At 44.3% G+C, this 19,656-nt stretch overlaps 2 protein-coding genes across 2 annotated transcripts; one reads left to right on the forward strand and one right to left on the reverse strand.

The window, feature by feature from the left end:
• Positions 1–279: 279 nt before the first annotated feature.
• SQRDL (sulfide quinone reductase-like (yeast)) lies at positions 280–11,253 on the forward strand. Its single transcript, XM_019533658.1, has 9 exons — positions 280–554; positions 1,499–1,669; positions 2,160–2,213; positions 3,971–4,165; positions 5,970–6,179; positions 7,050–7,233; positions 8,206–8,273; positions 10,031–10,209; positions 10,648–11,253. The coding sequence occupies exons 1-9, from the start codon at positions 330–332 to the stop codon at positions 10,703–10,705; spliced, it is 1,344 nt and encodes a 447-aa protein (XP_019389203.1). The 5' UTR covers positions 280–329; the 3' UTR covers positions 10,706–11,253.
• A 1,470-nt stretch (positions 11,254–12,723) lies between these two features.
• Positions 12,724–18,925, reverse strand: LOC109309060 (nicotinamide riboside kinase 2-like). The gene is made up of 8 exons (XM_019533659.1): positions 18,795–18,925; positions 18,624–18,714; positions 18,409–18,454; positions 18,138–18,324; positions 14,481–14,552; positions 13,746–13,852; positions 13,367–13,458; positions 12,724–12,927 (listed from the first exon to the last, which is right to left on the reverse strand). Exons 1-8 carry the CDS (start codon positions 18,818–18,820, stop codon positions 12,922–12,924), a joined length of 627 nt encoding a protein of 208 aa, XP_019389204.1. The 5' UTR covers positions 18,821–18,925; the 3' UTR covers positions 12,724–12,921.
• Between the last annotated feature and the right edge of the window lie 731 nt (positions 18,926–19,656).

Consider the following 19,656-nt stretch of genomic DNA (forward strand, 5'->3'; position numbering starts at 1 on the left):
TTGCAGTGAATACGTATGTGTACAGTTAAATTAGGGTCATAAACATTTTATCTTTCCAATACTGAGTTGTAAGGTAAGTCTGTTCCTCTTCAATCAATAGGACTCTTCTTTCCTTTTTAATCCTAGCAAATGCTGGATTTCCTGGCTACTAGTTGACTACTGGTGCTTAATTTGTTAAATGGATCTGGCCTAACTGCAGCAAAGATTTGCCAGCCTACCTAGAACACCCACCGGTCCATGGATAAACTGGCTCCCAAGAGCCTGCAAGCCCCAATTCATCTAGTTCTCATAGATGCCTTCCTTGTTCCCGCAGCTTGACATTACCAAAGATGTCGAATATTGGAGTAGTGTCCTCCTGCTCCTGCATCCATCCTCTTGTGCACCTGCTTCGGCCAAGCATACAGAAAAAGGGACTGCACACTGCGGCCAGGCTTGCAGCGAAGGATTACTATGAAGTGCTTGTACTAGGAGGTGGCACTGGAGGAATCACCATGAGTGCTCGAATGAAAAGGAAAGTGGGAGCTGGAAATGTGGCTGTGGTTGAGCCAAGTGAGGTAAGTTCTCTCTCTAGAAATGTGAGAGGTTGGCATATGCTTCTGCCCTCCTGGTGTGCCATTTAGCATTTCAAGAATCAACCAAATTGAGCAGCAGTCAGGTCAGCCACACAGCACATTGAGTAGCTTGTGTTGGCTGCACTGTATGAGAGGATGCTCATTGGGTGAGGGGAAAAGGGGAATGTATTATCTGTCCTCCTTCATTTGGCACCAAACGTGATCCATTCTAGTTAAAGGTTCAGATGAACAAAACAAAATATTGTTGCTTTAAAGAGGAAGTTGGAGGATGCTTACCTTCATGGAGGAACAGCCTTTTGATGGAACGACTGCATGGGCTTGTTCCTATTTCTGAGTGTTGTGATTGTATTGACTGGTGACTGCTTTGAGGGAAAGTGAAGCTACCTTCTTGGGCTGGCAGGCTGAAGGCCAAATGTATTGCAGCACAACCTCTCCTACCCCTTCATTCCAGCAGAGGACTGTCCTGGGTCCCTCCAAAGGAAGTCTTTGTTGCCAACACTACTGGGCCTCATCAGAGGATCCCTGTTTTCGTTTTCCCTTTTCTGGGCCTCGGCATGCTCCCTCTAGAGCAGCGATTCTCAGCCAGTGTGTTGTGCCACTCTGGGGTGCTTTTTGATACCTTTAAGGGTGCTGTTGGGTGCCATGCAATATTAGCGCCTGCCCATGAGTCACAAGATTAAACTCAGAGATTTCAAATGAGAATCCAGTGTCAAAAAATTCTTGTCTGAGTTGCGATCTTTGTGAGCTCTTTGCAACAGAAGAATTGCTCTATTATCTGTCATAGTCAAAAAACAAATGAAAGCTCAGAGCTGGCATTTACTGATTGGGGTCTTGAGTTTAATGAGGTTGAGAAACACTGCTGGATGTAATGACATCTCCTGTTAAATGGGAACTGGCTCATTTTAACCGTGAGGGATTTGTTTCAGACTCATTATTATCAACCTATCTGGACTCTTGTTGGTGCGGGCGCAAAAAAATTAGCAACTTCAGCACGTCCAACAGCACGTGTGATTCCCAGAGGTGTTGAGTGGATCAAATCCAGAGTTCAAGAGTTGAATCCTGACAAGAGCTGTGTCTATCTGGAGAATGACAAAAAGGTAATGGTGGTATACTGATTTGTGAGCCTTCAGTCAGTTGGTCCTTCCCTCCATTCCTGCCTCCCCATCCCAAAAATATTTGCACAGTTAATTTCTGATCTTACTTGCATGTGGTCATAAGGTCCCTGTCGCCCAGAGAGATATCTTCCCTTAAGAGCTGATCTTTGTGGAAGTAGCCCTTGCCCTTTTTTTGGTCCCTTAATTAGCTGTGAACGCTATGAATTTTACTAAGTATTTTCAGCCAGTTGTCACATGTTTTAGCAAATTGGATATAAAATTTGGCAAGTAATAAGGCAAATATTTGTTTGGGGTATAAAACTATAATGTAAGTATGGAATGGCTAAAAAACCCACTGGTAACATTTACCGTAATATGCCTTGCACCTGGCTTACCTTTTCTTACCTCACAGTTAATGTTGTCAGATAATCCAGATGTAGGTCTTCAAAATTGTTTGACTAAATTCACAATTTTTTTTTTCTTTATACTACAGATCTCTTACAAGTATTTGATAATTGCCCTTGGGATCAGTCTGCATTATGAAAAGGTATTGGGTTTAAAACAAATATATCATTACTAGTGCTTTAATTGCATTATATACTCTCGGGTCCTCTGAATTTAAAGGAATCTCTGTTCAGTTTTAAGTGTACTTGGTAGTTTTTGCAATTAAAAACTGTGTTAAATGAATGGGGGTTTTTTGTGTTGGAGATGCTCAAAATGTTGTGCACAGTACTCTAGTTATAGGAAAGTTCCCTTTTGTCCAGTTTGGACAAAATATATTGTATATAATGAGCTCTTGGTTGATTGAACACACAATATAAAGCATATTCAGTACCTAAGCTCTTACCAGCAACCACCAGCCTACATGTGTCTAGTAGCAGAAATTCTACCTGAAGGGGATTTGCAGATGGTGCTGCTTCTTATGACCCTGCTTTGCCTGGAACCCGCAATGGACGGCTACTGGCAAAGTCTCCTGAGGAAGATGTTGATTTGCTGTGTCCAAGGAGTCTCTTCAGGACCTTAAATCTGCTCTCCCATAGTGGAGCACTGTGTAAAAGGCTAGTGTTAGGGTGCAGTAGCTTCTGCTGTTGCAGGTGGTGGGATTAGTCCAAGGCACTTCTCCAGCAGCCCTTCAAGAAGGAGGTGCTCATCCCATTGTATGGAGACAAGAATAGCTTCAGTCTTTGTGCCCCAAGATATTGTGGGGAGAGGGAGTGCTAGATAAGTGATCAAACTCTAGTGTTGTCCTAGCCATAGCAGGAGTGTAAAGTAATAATAGCAGAAGTGTAAACTAATAGCTAGATGGTTCTTCTAAAGGCAAAGTGCAAACAGTTAGTTGAAGCACTGTTTTCAAATGAGAAGCTGATTGTGGCTTTATCTATGGGCCACAACCTCACTGACAAATGAGTGCTGGTGATTTATACCAGTAGCACAAGCAACTACAGGGTGTTCAGTGACTGCCAGGGTGTTATGTAAACACTTCTACAAGGCTGTAACAAATACCCAGGGAGAAGCAGTGTGGGGAAGGTAGTGAGCACTTGTTCGTAGATAGATTCTGGGGATTTAAAATGACAAGTAGTGACTAGCAAGGAAACTGAAACAGAATTCCATGTGTGAGAATTCACCCCCTGAATAGCCCTGCTATTGTGCCCGAGTCGAGTGACTGGGCATGCTTTCCTGGTCTGGGCCTTCTGTTCTGCACTCTTCTGCCTGTGTGCAGCTTGACACAGGAGTTGTGCCATGGGTTTACCTCTCTTCCTTGTTTGTAAATGGAGACACCCTCCCCTTCTATAAGAAAGGGAAACAAAGAACAGTGAGGTCTCAGATACAGATGGGATAGAGAAAGTGATTAGAGGAGGTAGTTGGGATTAAGAAAACCTGACGGATTTCTTTACCTATGCATATAGGTGACACTTCAGCTGGCCAGAGCTGAAACGCTAAAAGTCGCAATAGCTGTCAAATAGAAATAAAATGGTTCACTTGCCCTCCAGGGCACTGAAAAGTCACCCAAGACAATATTGCAAAGAAAGCATATATGTTTAGTGCTTCTCTTTGCTTTTAGGTTTAATGGATGGTTTTTTTTTTTTATTTGGGGCTTTTATTTTGTTAAGTCTTTTTCCATAAACACCAGTTTAAAGATGTCACTCTTTGGTAGGACCCCTCAATTTTAAACTGAATTGTCTGAGTATAGTAGAAAGAGAAAGCATCAGTTGGGAACCTGGGGGCAGTGTATTACAATGATGAAGACAAAGGAAGACTTGCCAGCTGGATTTCAATATAAAACTTTGTTTTGTTTTATTCTAGATTAAAGGGCTGCCTGAGGGTTTTAATCATCCTCATATCGGTTCCAATTATTCAGTTCACACAGTTGAGAAGACATGGAGAGCTCTGCAAGACTTCAAGGAAGGAAATGCTGTCTTTACTTTTCCAAATACTCCAGTAAAATGTGCAGGGGCTCCTCAGAAAATTATGTACTTAACAGAGGCCTATTTAAGAAAAGTAAGTGTCTTGTTTCTAATGGCACTTGTTATCCCTGTGAGAGGTTAAGCTTATTTTACTATTTGTCATATTAGTTGTAACAAAAGAGTTCTGAGCTGGAAAAGCATGTGGTGATCTTTCTAGTCTTAAAACTAAGGAAACTGAATTGCACAGTGGGTATGTCTATATGTGTTATTAATGCACTGTAAACTTACTGTAAAATACTGTTCAGCGAGCTTTCCCCAGGAGTATAGTGTGTGTACACGTACACCCGTTGGGAGCAGTGCAGTGCAGTACAGTGCAGGGCTACTCCAGGGAGAGTAGTAGTGGGTGCCAGGGTCAGGCCTGGGCTCCAGGGAAGGGGGCAGCTGCCTGAGGGAGGGGAGAGTTCCCCTGCCCCCTGCTGATTGGGCTGACCAGGAGCAATTTGTGCCCAGTCATCTCTCTACACATTCTGCTGCACAGTGGGAAACAAAGTATGTTTGTCCAAGAGACACTAAAAAGGGAAATGTTGCATATACAAAATAAAATATGCCAACTAGAGTTTGGTTGAGACCTTATGGGGTAATGTTATGGCAACTATCCACGGTAGCTTTAATGGTAAATGCTTAAGCCTGTATGTGTCCTCCAAAATGCTAGCTTTTCTTTGATAAATATGCAAGTAATCATGTTAAGGATGAAACGTTGCCACCACCAACCGATCTCAATAGATTTATCCTTTTGGATTTTTGGTCCTAGCTTTTGATGAGATCTGAGATTTGTGTAGCTTGTGTGGCGGGCCAGTAGGGGGTGCTCCTGGGTGCCTCATGTCTGGCTGACCCCCTTCCCAGAGCACACCCACTAGCCTGGGGATTCCACTGCCACCACCCAGGGCTGGACTTGATTCTGGCTCTGTGCACCCTGGGAAACACAGGCCTAGTACCCCTCGAGGGTACTCAAGAACTTGGGATGCTTCCCTCAGTCAGAAGCACAAGTAGTGGTCTCCCTTAGTCAGCCGAACCAAGGGGACTCCAAGGCATAATCTAGACCCACTCCCAATAAGTCCCCCACACTAGGTACAAAGGAGAACTTTATTGGTTACAAGGGGTAGGGTTGGAATAGGGTACAGGGTAGAGCAACATCAGAGAAATCCCATAGAGCAAACTCCCATGGCTGGGTAGCCTTTGATCACACATCTGAGTTACTGTAAGCTATATATGTAGTTAGATCTCAGGTAGCTTATTCACAAGTATCATCCAGAGACAGGTGGAGATTCCCTCTAGAGGCAGGCAGTTCCTTGATCGTGAGTTTTGAGAGAGAGAGCAAGTTTCAGATGGTTCAGCTCTTTTCTCTCACTGAGTCTTCCTCATGGCTGCTGCCCCCTCCTGGGCAGTCCTTGACTTATAGCCCTTGTGACCTCATTTACCCGGTCCAATGGAGGCCAGCACCTGTTGGCTGTTACCCAACCAATTTGAAATGCATCACTAGTTGCTGGGCAGACTGGCAGTTCCTACCTCCCCAGGGAGCCCAAGCCCCTCACCCAAGTATGTGATGCCAGTTACTTCCCCCGGCTCCCTCAGGAATGTATCCAGCTCAGGTTACCTAAAGTGATAAGGTAAGGCGTGTATCCTCTGCTGGGCCCATCCTAACCAAATTGTCACAGAGCAGAGTTTTTGGGGAGAAACAAAGGTGGCTTCCTGCCCCAGCTTGTTTGTATATTAACCTATAGAAAACATAAATAAAACTGCAGTCAGCTTCTGTCTCTAAGTGTACAGTATCTCTCTGGTTCTGCTTTGTATCCCACACTTTATAATTCAAGAAAGGCTAAATTAATCTTTCTGTTCAGACTGGAAAACGATCCACAGCCAACATTATCTTCAATACTGCGCTTGGAGGGATTTTTGGGGTTCAGAAGTATGCTGAGGCTCTGCTAGAAATAATTAAGGCAAGGGATATCAATGTAAACTACAAACGCAACCTTGTTGAGGTCCGAGCTGACATACAGGAAGCTGTATTTGAGAATTTGGACAAACCTGGAGTGACTGAAGTCTATAAGGTCAGTAACACAGAAGTTTCCATGACATTTAAGAAGGACTACTTGTCCTTTTGTTGTCAGTATTGATAGCTAACTGAAACACATTACTGGGTAATGCTAACTTTGAAGGTTTTATAGCCTCTTTTGTTTTTCAGTTATTTGAGCATGTAAGAACCTAAGTAACTTGAAATGCAGAAGTAAAAGCTGAGATTTTTTTTCTAGTTCAAATGGAAGCAGGAAAAGAGGGGAAAATGTTCCTGTTTCCATTTGAACTAGCTAATTATGGGAAGGCTGCTTATGCTAGTGTGTATATTTGGGTGAGGAAGTAAATTTTAATATAAGCTGTGTGAATAATATAATTGGAATATTAGAAGCATGTAGTCATTATAGTTCAGGAATTATGACAAGCAAGGCTTTTTTTGGGTTGCTTAACACTAACACCATCATATCAAAATCTGCCCCTTAAAATGGAAAATCCACAACCTAAAGAACAAAAAAGACTATACAGTGAGATTTTCCTAAGTCTGTGCAAGAAACATAACAGCATCCCAAGGAGGCTCATCTTGCAACCCTCTAGCTAACATGCATGACTCCATAAATAGTTATCATGCAGTTGATCTAAAAATGTACAACCCCTCCAAAAATATTTGCATATTCTAATTGGAGTCTCTTAATAATTGGCCAGTGACCTTGAAACCAGAAACAAATATTTAACTTCCAGGTATGTAAATCTAGAGAAATGTTTCGCCTCCGTAGGTTTTTGATTTTGTGGGAGGATTTCTTTCATCTCAGTGTTGGCATGCAAAGCTACAAGAAGGGCATCGAGTTTAATCCTGTTTACTGAAGACTGTTAATCTAGAGAAATGATGTATTCTTTTTTTCTCTGCCCAGTATGACATGCTTCATGTCACGCCACCTATGGGACCACCTGCTGTGCTCCTGAACAGTCCTGTATCAGATGCAGCTGGCTGGGTAGATGTAGACAAGGAAACTCTGCAACATAAGAAATACCATAATGTGTTTGGTATTGGAGACTGCACCAATCTTCCAACATCGAAAACAGCTGCAGCTATAGGTATAGATTAGTCTGGTTTTTTCTATGTCTGATAAAGGAAAGAGTACTACCTTTGTATATTTGGAAAATGTGCTTATGCATCCAGAGAAAACAGATTTAATTTTTATTGCCAGAATCTAATTTTCTGACGAGTGAAAACTAGTAATGGCTAAAATGTTTATTGTTATTTTCAAAATATGGGAGATTTTCCACAAGATGGAAGCTGAACTAGTAAAAGCAGAACCTACCACAATTTCAGCGCTGCCCCTCCCCCACTTGTTTAAGTTGTTCAGGGGTTTCACCTGTCCTTCTTCGGAAACTCAAATTCCTTCCTTCAGTTATGCAACTTCTTGCTGTATCTCAAGTTCACTTATATGTGCCTGCTGAGTGATAACACTGTCAGTGTTGAAGAATCACGTTCTGTAGTTGCAGCCACCTGATTTAAACCATCTAAAATGGACTCTAGGCATAAGTTGTTGGCTTGTATTTCAATGTAAATATTATGTTTGTAGTGCATGACAGTACAATAATTTTGAACGAGTCAACTTGTAGGAAAATGCTGTATTACAAGAAGGGTTTATTAGTCTATGGTTGGTTAGTTAATCTTGCCAAAACTCATTATAGCTTCCTCCTTAGCACCCAGAAATAGTCTTAACTTCAATCTGCTGTAATGCCAGTCTTCTGAGGACGTTGAAAGTTAGAAAGGAGACTTCGACCAACATAGTAAAAAGAATCAAAAACCTGCTGCAGAAACAATATTGAGGCAAAAGCCTATTAAACCAAAAGGAGAGGCACAACTGTATTAAGCTGAAGATCCATTTCAGAAAGAAATCAATTCCACAATTCTAAAATTATCCCATGAAGTTTTCATATACTGTATCTTTACTGCCATATTACAGTGTAGATACTCCTTCCATCTGGAAAATAACTTTATATTAATATTTAAAGCAAAGCCTGAATACAGCATGGTTTTGTTTTTTTTTTCTCTCATAGCTGCCCAGTCCGGCGTGCTTGATAAAACAATTTCTTTGGTAATGAAGAACAAATTGCCAACTAAAAAGGTATTTAATTTGTTTCTAGCCAACTATCTTAAGAATTATCTTGTGTTTGTTTATAAGTATAGAAGGCACTGCTTACAAACATATCCAAGATGGACAACTAATTTCTCATGCAGAACTCATTTACTTATAGACAGCTTTTTTATTGCTGAGAGGGGATCTAACAAGATGTATGTTGTAGTCTCCTAGTTGCACAGTTCCTCACTTCCAAATTTAACCTTTAAAGGCTGTGTCATGAACATGCATTTAAAGCAGTTGTATGTTCGTCTTTTCTGGGAAATGGAGGCTTGAGACTGGAAGAATCCAAGAGCAGGAAAAAAATGGAGGGGACTTCCTAGATAGCAAAAACAATTGTTGAGTTATCCACAAACATTCAGTCATGCAAAGTTTCAGTTCTATTGGAAGGAAAATGTCTAACATACTGCAGCTTCGTTGTTTGTTTGAAGGAAGAGTAAGCTTTTCCCACCCCCATCTCACAGCCTGATCAGCTTCCCAGAGCTGCAGTTGCCTTACTTAATAGGAAAAATGGGGCAAACATATGAAGGCCTAACTTCACTAACAACTTCCCTCCCTTTAATATTCCACGTGGCATTTTTGTTGCTGCACTTCAGTGCAATTATTCTTTTTTAAAAAACCCAGGCTTGCAGAGTTTTCATAATTTAATATCATACTAGTGGAACTTGTTAACAAAATAAACGTGAATAGTTGCAGGATAATTACAGTGTTCCCTTGAGCGTTAGGTTTAGGTTCATTCTACAGCAAGTATTGATTCCTGGGATTTCTTTAACAGTAGCCAAGCTGTTCTCCTGGTCTCTAGTATTTATTGTGTGTATTATAGCTGTATCTAGTGCCCAAGCAAAGTTGAAGTCCACTGTGCAAGACATTGGATGAACATATCCCTCCTCTGGAAAAGTCTAGTCTAAAAATTAGATTAAGTGTTGAACCATGAGGCTTAGCATCCCTCCCTATTCAAGTTTGTGAACTCTAGCTTGAATTCCGGATATAATTCTGGGTTGAGTGCTTTTTTTCCCCCCCCTTACGAAATGAATCTGTCGTCTCACAGCAATGGGATTCCACAACCTAGTTCACAGAATCACAGGAAAGGAAGGGACCTCATAAGGTCAATTAGTCCAGTTTCTAGCTCAAGGCAGGATCATCCCTGACTAAATAAGTCATCCTAGCCAAGTGTCTGTCTAACTGCTTTTGAAATTGTCCAAAGACAGAGATCATACAGCTTCTCTAGGTAGCCTGTTCTAATGCCTGACCATTCTGATAGCCAAAAAGTTCCTCCTAATCTCAATACTAGACGATAACAACATAACCTTTTGAGATCTGAATGTGGCACATCCAGTGCATTTTGAATGTTGCCTTGTCCTGGTGTTGCATATGGAGAGCAGAAACTTGCCTCTAGTGACCACTGATCATCAGGCTTCCTAGCAAGGAAAAGTAGTTGTTCCCCAAAAGCACTGACACATTGTCTTGAATTATTATAAGTTTTCAATAGCCCCGGGAGGACTGACTGGTTTTTCCTTCAAGATAAAAGCTGAGGCATGTTGGCAGATCATTGCAGGGAAATTTGCTTTTGTGGTGGTGGTTTTTGAAGACCTCAGTTGCTAGAATCTTCCTTGCTGGAAGCTTTCAGAAACTCAGAATTCATTTCAGGTTATATTTTGGGACAAACACTAGTCATGATTTGATTGCATTTGTTCTGGTTTGGGGGCCAAAGTATATAGTTGTGACTATGTATTTTTCTATTATAGTATGATGGATACACATCCTGTCCACTTGTAACAGGCTACAGCAGAGTGATTCTAGCAGAATTTGACTACAATGCTCAGCCCCTGGAAACATTCCCCATTGACCAAAGTAAAGAGAGACTGACCATGTACTATATGAAAGCTGATATGATGCCTTTTCTTTACTGGAATGGACTACTAAAGTAAGTTCTCAGACATACAGATCAATTTTCCCTTGTTTAAACTCTTACACGTTTTCAATTAGGTTGTGTTAATCAAAATGCTCAGAACTGGTGTCAGCAACACTTCCCTATCTTAGCAGAATCGTGAACTTGCAAGCTGAAGTCCCACTAAATGCCAGATTGAGATACATGTTGTTTCTGATGCATTTTACATAGTAAAGATTGTTTACATTGGCAGTAAAGTAGCATTTGGACACACCATCCTGCTCTTTCTTGAAAACCACTCTACAAACAAGGGAATTATAGCAAAAATTACCACAAGAGAAACTTAAGTTGCTGCAATTTTAGTTGCGATTGTGGTAGCCAGAAGCCATAGCTTAGCTAACTTTGATTGCAATGAAAAAAGCCTAGAGCATGTGTGGGTGCTGCAAGGCACTGACTCAAACTTTCTCTTTCCAGGGGCTACTGGGGAGGACCAGGTCCTATAAGGAAGCTGCTGCATCTAGGTTTGAAATAACTTGGATACCAGCCAGAACTACATCATCATTATCAGGACTGAACGCTTTGCACCTCCCTCCCACCCCTTTACTGCACAATATCTTTGCCAGTAGATATTTCTGGTTATTTGGCTTCTTTGTCACAAGCCAGACTTTTCTTCTAATCGGGACTAGGCCTTTTATTCAAAAACATGTCACTGTTGGTGTGAGAAACCAGGATGGGACTGATTGCAGTCACTCTCTTCTTATCATGAGTACTAAGTACTATTGCAGAGTCTTGCTTAACCCAAAGAGGCAGGAGTTTGAACCAAAATTTGAATCTTTACTTTGTTTTTTAATAAATTCCTAGTATTCCTAAAGCTTACTACAGCCAACTTGATGCTGAAGTTCAGCATGCAAAGGAAGCCACAAATCTACATAACTTGCCCTCTGAATGTAAGCAAAATCCATATTACTGCAAAGCATATGTTAGCCTGCTTATCTGATGAACAGTGACAATGTAGTCTCATCATGACTAAAGTTTAAATTTATGTAACATGGAATAAACTATTTTCAGCTAAATGGCCCTGACTAAGGGTTTTTGGAACCATATGTTCATCATTACATTCTCTTATTTGAGCCTAAACAGTTAAAATGGGCAAGATTTGAAACTGAAGAATTGTGTCTGGCCCATGGCTGACCTGTCTTTTGTTTTCCCTGGGCCATAGTGCAGGGTGCAGCAGCAGCACCAATAGCCAGGCAGCCACTCCCCTCCCCAGCTCTGCCTTACCCTCCAACATGTGCTCAAAGGCAAGGGCACTGAGCTTCTGACCAGGCTTCTTGCTGTTTGCATATAGCTTTGACCCTGCAGGTGTTCACAGCCCAGCCCCTGGCAAGAGTCAAAGCTCAGGTATAGTTCTACCCGCTGGCAAAGGCATGGGTACTACTAACATGGTGCTGTGTTGTTTCCATGTGCCACTTCAGGTCATACTATGAGTGTAACTGGAGTTACTGGCACAGGTCCTACCTGACCAACTCCCTGGCCCAGGGCCAGATGAGGCTGGACCCTCTCCAGTTGCACCCATGTGACCCAAAGTGGCTTGCAGAAACACAAAATGGCACCAGCCCAGCCACATGTTGGGGACTTGACCCAGGGAGAAGTAGGGAAACACAGCACTGCACTGACCTAGCCAGGCCTGGATAACCTGTAGTTCCTGGCCCTCTTCTTGTATTTCCTCCTCTCTGCACTCCCTCCCCAACTCCCTGGCACATGGCTAGGCCAGTGCCTTGCTGTGTTCTGTTGGGCCAGGAAGGGGCAGCTGCATGGTAGCACTCTGTCCTGCCTGCCCACACATACCTCACAGGGGCTTCTCAAGTACCCCTGGGCACAGGGATGATATGTAGGGGGTGCATGTGTGAGGCTGGGCTCCCTGTGTAGCTGGCGGGCAGGGGGTCAGGTGGGAGTACCAGTGCCCCCCCTGCAGGTACTGGCCAGGGACTGGGGCTGCCAGTAAGAGTGGCTGCTTTCATGGTGAGAGAGAGCAGTCATTGGGGACCACCCCCCACAGCCAGTGGGATTGGCTGCTGGGCAATCCCCCCGCAAGTCACTGACTGGTATCAGGGGAGGCATGTACGCCACCCCCAACTCAAGTGACACCAGACATCCATGCTCAAGGGTAGACGTATACCCTGGTTGACAACCCCTGACCTAGTCTTAACACTTTTTTTTTTTTTTTTTTTACTGTTGCTTGAAAGCCTTCGACTCAATGAAACTTAAGTGCACTGTCCTCATATATCCCAAAGCAAGCATAATGGCATAAATAGCAACGTTAATTCTACACCAATGAAACAGAACAAACTGCAACTTAAAAGCTAGCAACTGTAAGCTGTGGTACCACTTAGGATGTTTCTATTGCTACACAGAAATGCCCACTTAAAAAAGTGAAAATTAAAATTCAGAGTCCTTCAGCCCACCTCCACTTTTACATAAAGGAAAGAAATAATGGCTATGGTAAAAAGTTACTCTCCAACTTCAAGCATAAACCAAAGACAATGAAACTTCAGATGGAAAAAAATATTTTTAATCAAGGCCAAATGTAACTGGTTTTCAGGTGAAAACTGAAGAGTCCAATTAAACAAAACAAAAAAAAAAATGAAGTCTTCACAGAAGCTGAGACTTAATTGCCAAAGTCTGGTGCACAAATAAGTTAAAGTACTAAGAGGCATCTTGGATTGTAAGGATCCATGCACTGCTTGTCTATCTCTGTAAAAAGAACATCACTTCAGTATCTGATATTACATACATGTTACATATACATAATTGACACCACAGGAAACCCTCAGCATTCGCAGTTTCAAGTATTCGCAAATGCCAAACCCACATCTTAAATACACTTGCAGGAGCTCCTTGCTTGCCACTGCCAGCACAGCCATGGCCCCCCCACCCCGCAGGGGCACTGCATTCATGACATTTGTGAATGCAGTGCTGTATTTACAGATTTCACTCTTCACAGGGATCTCAAGAACATATCTCCTGCAAATGGTGAGGGTCACCTGTACTTGCTTAATTTTAATAAGTGAAAACTAAACAGCAACTCATTGCTTTCTGACTTCCAGAAGTCATTACAAAACAGTAAATAAATGAGAGTTGTTTCAATCAATATGCTCTTATCATTAGATTTGCTTTAGTAAAAGTCACTTACCTGCATATTCAGTAATTCTTCAATCTTGTTCTGGATTTGTCCATACACTTCATTAAAAAGCTCTTCCCTTGATTTAGTTCCATCCAGGTGCACTTGAATATAAATACATCAATCAATTACTTATCCTGAATTAAGTCTAAGGACACATACTATAGAATTAGGACCCTACCAGCTTTCCAAAGTGGGTCATTAAAGAAACCAGAAACATAACCAATCCCAGAAAAAGTTCTCATTTGGCCAGAAGTATTTTAATTCTTTCTTCTGAATTAAAAACCTTGAACAACTGTCAGCTAAGTAGGATGTGTTATCTCTTCAAGCTCATAAGGACTACCTGATACACTAAACATATAAAAGAGCTTCAATTACCCAAGTTACTTACCCACATCGACTTTAAGATCTTCCATTATCCTTTTGTGTTTTACATACATAGGCCAGACGTGGCCATCAAACAATCCAGGTGGGTCTGGTACAGTGTAATTTCTTGAACTAGAAATTAAAAACACAACTTTACCAGATTATTCTTCAGCTTAATCCTATATTACAAATTAGAAAAAGCTGGTAGTGTATTCAAAATTCTTTACCCATTGAGTCAGAACCAGTCACCTTGACTTTAATTATCTGACTCTGATCAAGTATGGGCTTTGTATTAGGCATCAGCTGCAAGTAGACTGACAAAATAAAACCCCAGAATCAAGTTTAAGGATTGATAGGTCTAGCTGCAGAAATGAGATTTAAGATTCTCAGTGTTACTGCACCAACTCCTTTTACATGCACAATACTGTTAGTAATTAGCAGTTCTCTATGTGTGGTGCATAAAAAACAAAACAAAAACAAACCTCAAGTACTGAAAGACTAAGACTGGTAAGAAAGTCAGTTATGTATCAGTCACTGTATTTCCAGAATTCATCTTTAAAGAATGCTGATGATTTAATCAATGAAGAACTTGTCTACTCTGCTAAATAGAAGAATCAATCTAGTGTCCCTTCCATCATCATCTGAGCAACTGAAGCTTTACAAAGAAATCAAAAAACTTCCTTACAGCCACATTATATTTTTTCTAAAACAATATTACTAACGAAATCCATTAACTTAAAAGACAGAGTCCCAAACCTACCTCCTCCTCCTCTTGCATTCTTCATATGGAATAGAAAGGAAGTACCGATGGTTGAATACTTCAATCAGTGGTCTATAAATAAATAATAATTCTTGTTTTTGAACAGCAACAAGAATATGCTACTTTTTAGGCTAAAACCAGACTGTTGGAATCCAGGTCCGAGATCTGACTGATGTCAAGGCAGGAGCACGACAGTTACAGGGGCTTAAAGGACAATTGACTCCAATTAGCCATGATTTTAGTCACAATTGAGGGAAAGTTATTTTGGTACTTCACAGATTCACAGGCGCTTAGGGCTGGAAGGGACCTTGTGAGATCACTGGGTCCAGCCCACCCCACTCTGGGCAGGAAAAACTTGAGGTCAAATAACCCCAGCAAGGTGTGCATCCAGTCTCCTGAAGATCTCCAGGGCACCTGCCTGCACCACTTCACAGGTGCGTAGTGTGGGACAATGGGTTGTAAGGTTTGATGTGGGATAAAAAGCTCAAATCCAAATCAAACCAGTGTTTTTAACTATCTGTCCATCCCCTTCACCCTGCCAGGTTATGAGGACTGAGCTGACTACTAGCTGGGAGAGAGAAGCAAATTTCCATCTGGCACATGTAACCCTTTTGTGATAGAATAACTACATTTAAAATGTGAGCTACGCAACAGATGCAACTTTAAATAAAATATCTAATATTGCAGCTCATGAGAAATTAAATAGGGAATAATACTATCACTGTAAAATAGAAAAAGAGGTGGTTGAAAGATTACAGTGGATTATGTTTAAAGTGGATTGTGATTAGTAGTAATTTTCTTCAGAGTTCAGTCTAGGACAGTGCCAATCAACCTTTATGACTAACAGGCTGTATTAGCAGTGCCTGCTCCCTCTGCAGGCCAGATCTGCTCAGTGGACACAATCCAGCACCCAGGGTGGGTGCTGGAGGACCCTGTGCTGCTGCACAGAGGGAAGGGGAGTAGTTCAGTCCCTGGAGAAGAAGAAGAGGGAGGAGGGGGGCTAGTCAGGCTCTGCAGGTTTCTAACCATATGGGCGGAAGGCCCTGGCTCTGCTCTGACCCCCTGCTCAGGACTTGGGATTTTGGCAACGGGGAAGGGTGGCAGTATTAACTGCCGCTGTTCTCCCACTGCCAAATTTCCTGATGCATGGGGAGTCCTGTGGGCCAAAATCCAAGGCTCTGCAGGCCACATTTGGTCTTCAGGCTGCAGGTTGAGCTCCTCTGGCCTAGGAACTGGAGGTGCACCAATACACTGGCCCAATATCGGATCAGCACCAATATAAAGAAAGTTGTCTATATTGGAAATTGGCCTAATATGGCTGATAAGTGGCCCGTCCACACGCAGCTGCTGCACAGCACATAGACAGTGAGAAACACAGCCTGGCAGCTTGAAGAGCAGTGTCCAGCTGATAAGTCTGTTGTGGTGGAAGGGGAAGAGGTGGCAGAGGGCAGATCAAGGCCCCTTGTGGTGAGGAAGGGAGTAGGGCTGAAGCAAGCACTGCCCAACTGGGGCAGGACAGAGCAGCTGATCATGGGGCGGGGAAGAGGGGCAGCTCCCACCATTGTGCACTACAGCAGTGGTACTGGGAGCAGGTCTATGGGGGGGTGGGGGCTGCAGCCACCCCAAAATTTACCATAGCCCCCTCATAGCCCCTGCTCCTAGTGCTGCCACCACTGCCATCCCTGAGTGCAGCCTTGGCCCCACCCTGCACAGCTCCAGGGGAACACACCCCTTCCATACCTCCCCAGACAAGCAGCTCCTGAACAAACAGTGGGAGCCACCCCCTCTTCCCTGACAAGCCGCAGCTCCACCCCACACCCAACGTGCCCCGGCTAGGCATCGCTTCCCCCAGTCCCAGCCCAACTCCCTCCCTCACTGCAGGTGGCCCTGATCTGCCTCCACACTCCTTGCCTCCCTGCTCCCCTTCCACTACAATGGACTTATCAGCTGGACACTGCTCTTCAAGCTGCCAGGTGGTATCGGAAATTGGATCAGTATCAGCTGATATTCCTCCTCAAAAAAACAACCCCCCCCCAAAAAAACAACCCCCCCCCCTAAAATCCAGCTATTGGTAGCCCCAAAAATCTCTATCACTGCACCAGTACTAGGGACTTATCTCGTTAGCAACCTTCATACACAAACTATATTCATGCTGCTTAAACTTGTGGAACACACCAAACAGAAGTACTGCCAGCAAGAAGGCAACTTGCTTTATATGCAAGGATAAAATCTTGAAGACAGGTATGAAATATGATAATATTAAATGCAATGCCATGCACCTAAAAAACTCCACTAGGAACTATCACTGTAAGACGGGAGGCAATTAATTCACTAGAGGCAACAGAGAACAAAGTCTTGGGGCACACTGGTCAAACCGTAGAAATGACCCCAAGCTACAAGTATGCTACCACTTGAGAAAAAGGCAAACGCAACCCTAGATTGTGTCAGGCAGGATTTTCCGGAAAAGATGAGGAACCGATACTACCATAGTACAAAGCACTGTGTTCTGTTCTCTGTACCCATTCTATTGAATGTAGATGACTAGAAGAGGTAAGAAGATACTTCGGAGAATTTAGGGGAGATTAGGTCCTTGGCAAAATTAAAATGAACAGAGGGTATAACTAGTCATTAGAAATACAAGTGCAGAGTGAAAGTTAGGGGGGAAAGCTTTCAAATTGGATAATACTGGCACAATATCAATGGATATGAATGGGACAGAAATAGATTTAGATGGAAATCAAAAGGGTGTTAACCAGTAGAAAAATAAAAATTTAGAATGACCTTCCAAAAGAACTTGTGGGGACAAGGAACATAATTACTTCAAGGGACTGTAAAAGAAGTACCCTACTTTTGCATCCCTTATCCCCACAAGACAAAGTAGATTTGCACATTATAGACTGACTAATCAGAGATGCCTAAGCTTTTGAGAGCCTGAGCTCACTTCAAGAAAATACCTCTATACGATGATGTAGTCTGAACATCTCCTATGTTGAGATAACTATTTGTTTTCCCCAGGAACAGACTGAAAGGACACTTGATCTCTTGAAAGAGGAAAGGCTGAAAGTGCCATGCTTTAAGGCTTTCAGCACTTGGCAGAATCTAAAAGAAATCTCCAACCCTGTGAACGCAGAATTCAGCTCTGGAATGGTTTCCCTTCAACCTGTTACATTAGCAAAGGGTTTAGGATTTGGTTGGGGTACACCAGTGCTTTTATGGATTTTAAAAAGCTTGGAAGTATCTGGTGAAATTGGCTCCTTTGCTCAGGATCAAACCAGTGGACAAATTTAGATCAGGAAGGAATTATTTCCTAGGACAGACAGGCAAACAGCCCTTCTCACCCGACAATCGCAGAAGCATGGGGCATAGCTCCCTTCCCAGTTTCATCCAGGAATATTTTAACTAACCAGTTTCCTGCTATTGTAGTTGTAAGGCATTAGAAAGACCACCTCCAGTCCTATGTTCCTGCAATGGTTTGGATTCATAACTCCAAAGAATGTTTATATTGTGGGCAAGTGCCTGTGTCAGACGGTTTAGCCAGGGGCTCACAAGTTCTATATTTGAAGAGAGCTTCTGTTAAGTGTAGCATTCATGCTTTGCCTTCAGTTTGGTCACGGTACAGGCAATCGAAGTCCACACCGCAGCGAGCACCTTGCTTACCTGTACGTGTACAGCAGGAAGCCTTCCACAATGAGGATGTGGAGGGTGTTACTCCCCTCCTCCGAGCTCTGCGTGAGGCTGGCCCCCAGGGTGTTGTTGATGCCATGCGAGCGTTCAAACTTGACCGGGTTTTTTCTCCAGGCATTGATGGTGCTCATCATGGCTTCCATGTCCAGGGCACCAATCACTGTGGGAGCGCAGGGAGAAGAGTAAGTCACACAAATGCCTCCTGGCGCCTGCCCGCAAAGGACCCCCATTCCCACAGTCTTACCGTCATACTGCTTGAATCCACCCTCCGTCCGGATGTCGTCTTGGGGCTGTGACAGGGGGGAGAAACACCTCAGCGCGGTGCGGCCCCGCCGGGGGGGGGGGAGCCGCGGGGGTCGTGACCCCGGGTTTGTTTGTGTGCAGATAAGGGCGGGGCGCGGCCGCGACGGGCCCCAGGCCCCTTTATCACCCCGCGCCCAGCCCGGGGCGGCGGCTCACCTTGAAGAAGTCGTCCTGGTGCACCACGCTGCAGCTGGGCAGGGCGCGCACGAGCCGCTCAGTCAGCGTGGTCTTGCCGCCGTTGGTGACCCTGCGGGGGCGGCGGGTTACAACACAGCGCCGAGCACCGCGTGGCACGGCCCTTCCCCCCGTCCCGTCCCGCGCGCTCACCCGCCGATGCCGACGATGACCTGCATGGTGCGCGCGGAGGCGGCCCGCGCGGCGGGGCTGAGCCGGGGAGAGGAGAAGGCAAGGGGGGAGGGGACCAACGTCAACTGCCGGGCCGCGCCATGGCCGCGCGCAGAGAGACCACCGGGCCTGCCCGCGCTGCACCGCGGCGCCGCTAGAAGGGAAGCCGGCAGGGCGCTCGCCGCGCTTCACTCGCTCCACCGCCCGCCCATTGGGCGAGGCGCAACCAATAGCAGCGCTCCTGCGCGCGGCCCGTGCTCCTCCACTGGCGCTGCTCCGCGTCGCAGCGCCCATTGGCTGGCGGGGGCTGGGACCACTCCAATAGAGACGGGGCACAGATCGAGCCCCGCCCGCCAGAGCTAGCGAGCTGCTAGGCCGACGGAAGCGCGCAGCGTGTAGCAGCTGCGCGCGCAGCCTGGGGCCAGGAGCTGCGCTCTGTAAGGCGCCCGCCCGCGGTGGAGCGGGAGTGGCCAGTTAAATGCCAAAACCAACAGTATCAATACATGTGCTCGGTAGTTCCCATTTCTTATCAGCTTAAGTCGGCGGTACGGTACCACCCATCTGCTACAGCCAAGGGTAAAGGTTAGAGATCTTCCAGCTAACTTGGCCGCCGGAAGCGGTGCAGCTGCAGCAAGTGGGACTCCAGGCAGGATAGCTTACCCTGCTTCTCTTTGCCAGCCGTGCAAATTCGCCTATGCCGAGTTCCAGGCTGTCCTGGCTAAATTACTTCCAGTGCCTAAGCTTGCCTTGTTAAAGGAATGTAGGCGTGTGTAGGGTTAGGTGATTCTGAAAATGTAAATGGTACCTATACAGCGGCCTTCGGTGCCTATAGCCGCACCATAAA

The sequence above is a fragment of the Crocodylus porosus genome, unplaced genomic scaffold, assembly GCF_001723895.1.
Source record: "Crocodylus porosus isolate Cpor-Errol unplaced genomic scaffold, CroPor_comp1, whole genome shotgun sequence".
In the NCBI taxonomy this organism is placed as follows: domain Eukaryota; kingdom Metazoa; phylum Chordata; order Crocodylia; family Crocodylidae; genus Crocodylus; species Crocodylus porosus.

Excerpts from the sequence above, each read along its gene's own strand:
- SQRDL (XM_019533658.1), top strand. The coding sequence starts at position 330 with ATGTCGAATATTGGAGTAGTGTCCTCCTGCTCCTGCATCCATCCTCTT. Across the intron at positions 4,166-5,969 it reads CAGAGGCCTATTTAAGAAAA|ACTGGAAAACGATCCACAGC; the intron begins GTAAGTGTCTTG and ends CTTTCTGTTCAG. Across the intron at positions 7,234-8,205 it reads GAAAACAGCTGCAGCTATAG|CTGCCCAGTCCGGCGTGCTT; the intron begins GTATAGATTAGT and ends TTTCTCTCATAG.
- LOC109309060 (XM_019533659.1), bottom strand. The coding sequence starts at position 18,820 with ATGCAGGTCATCGTCGGCATCGGCGG. Across the intron at positions 13,853-14,480 it reads GAATGCAAGAGGAGGAGGAG|TTCAAGAAATTACACTGTAC; the intron begins GTAGGTTTGGGA and ends TTTAATTTCTAG. Across the intron at positions 13,459-13,745 it reads AGATCTTAAAGTCGATGTGG|TGCACCTGGATGGAACTAAA; the intron begins GTAAGTAACTTG and ends TTTATATTCAAG.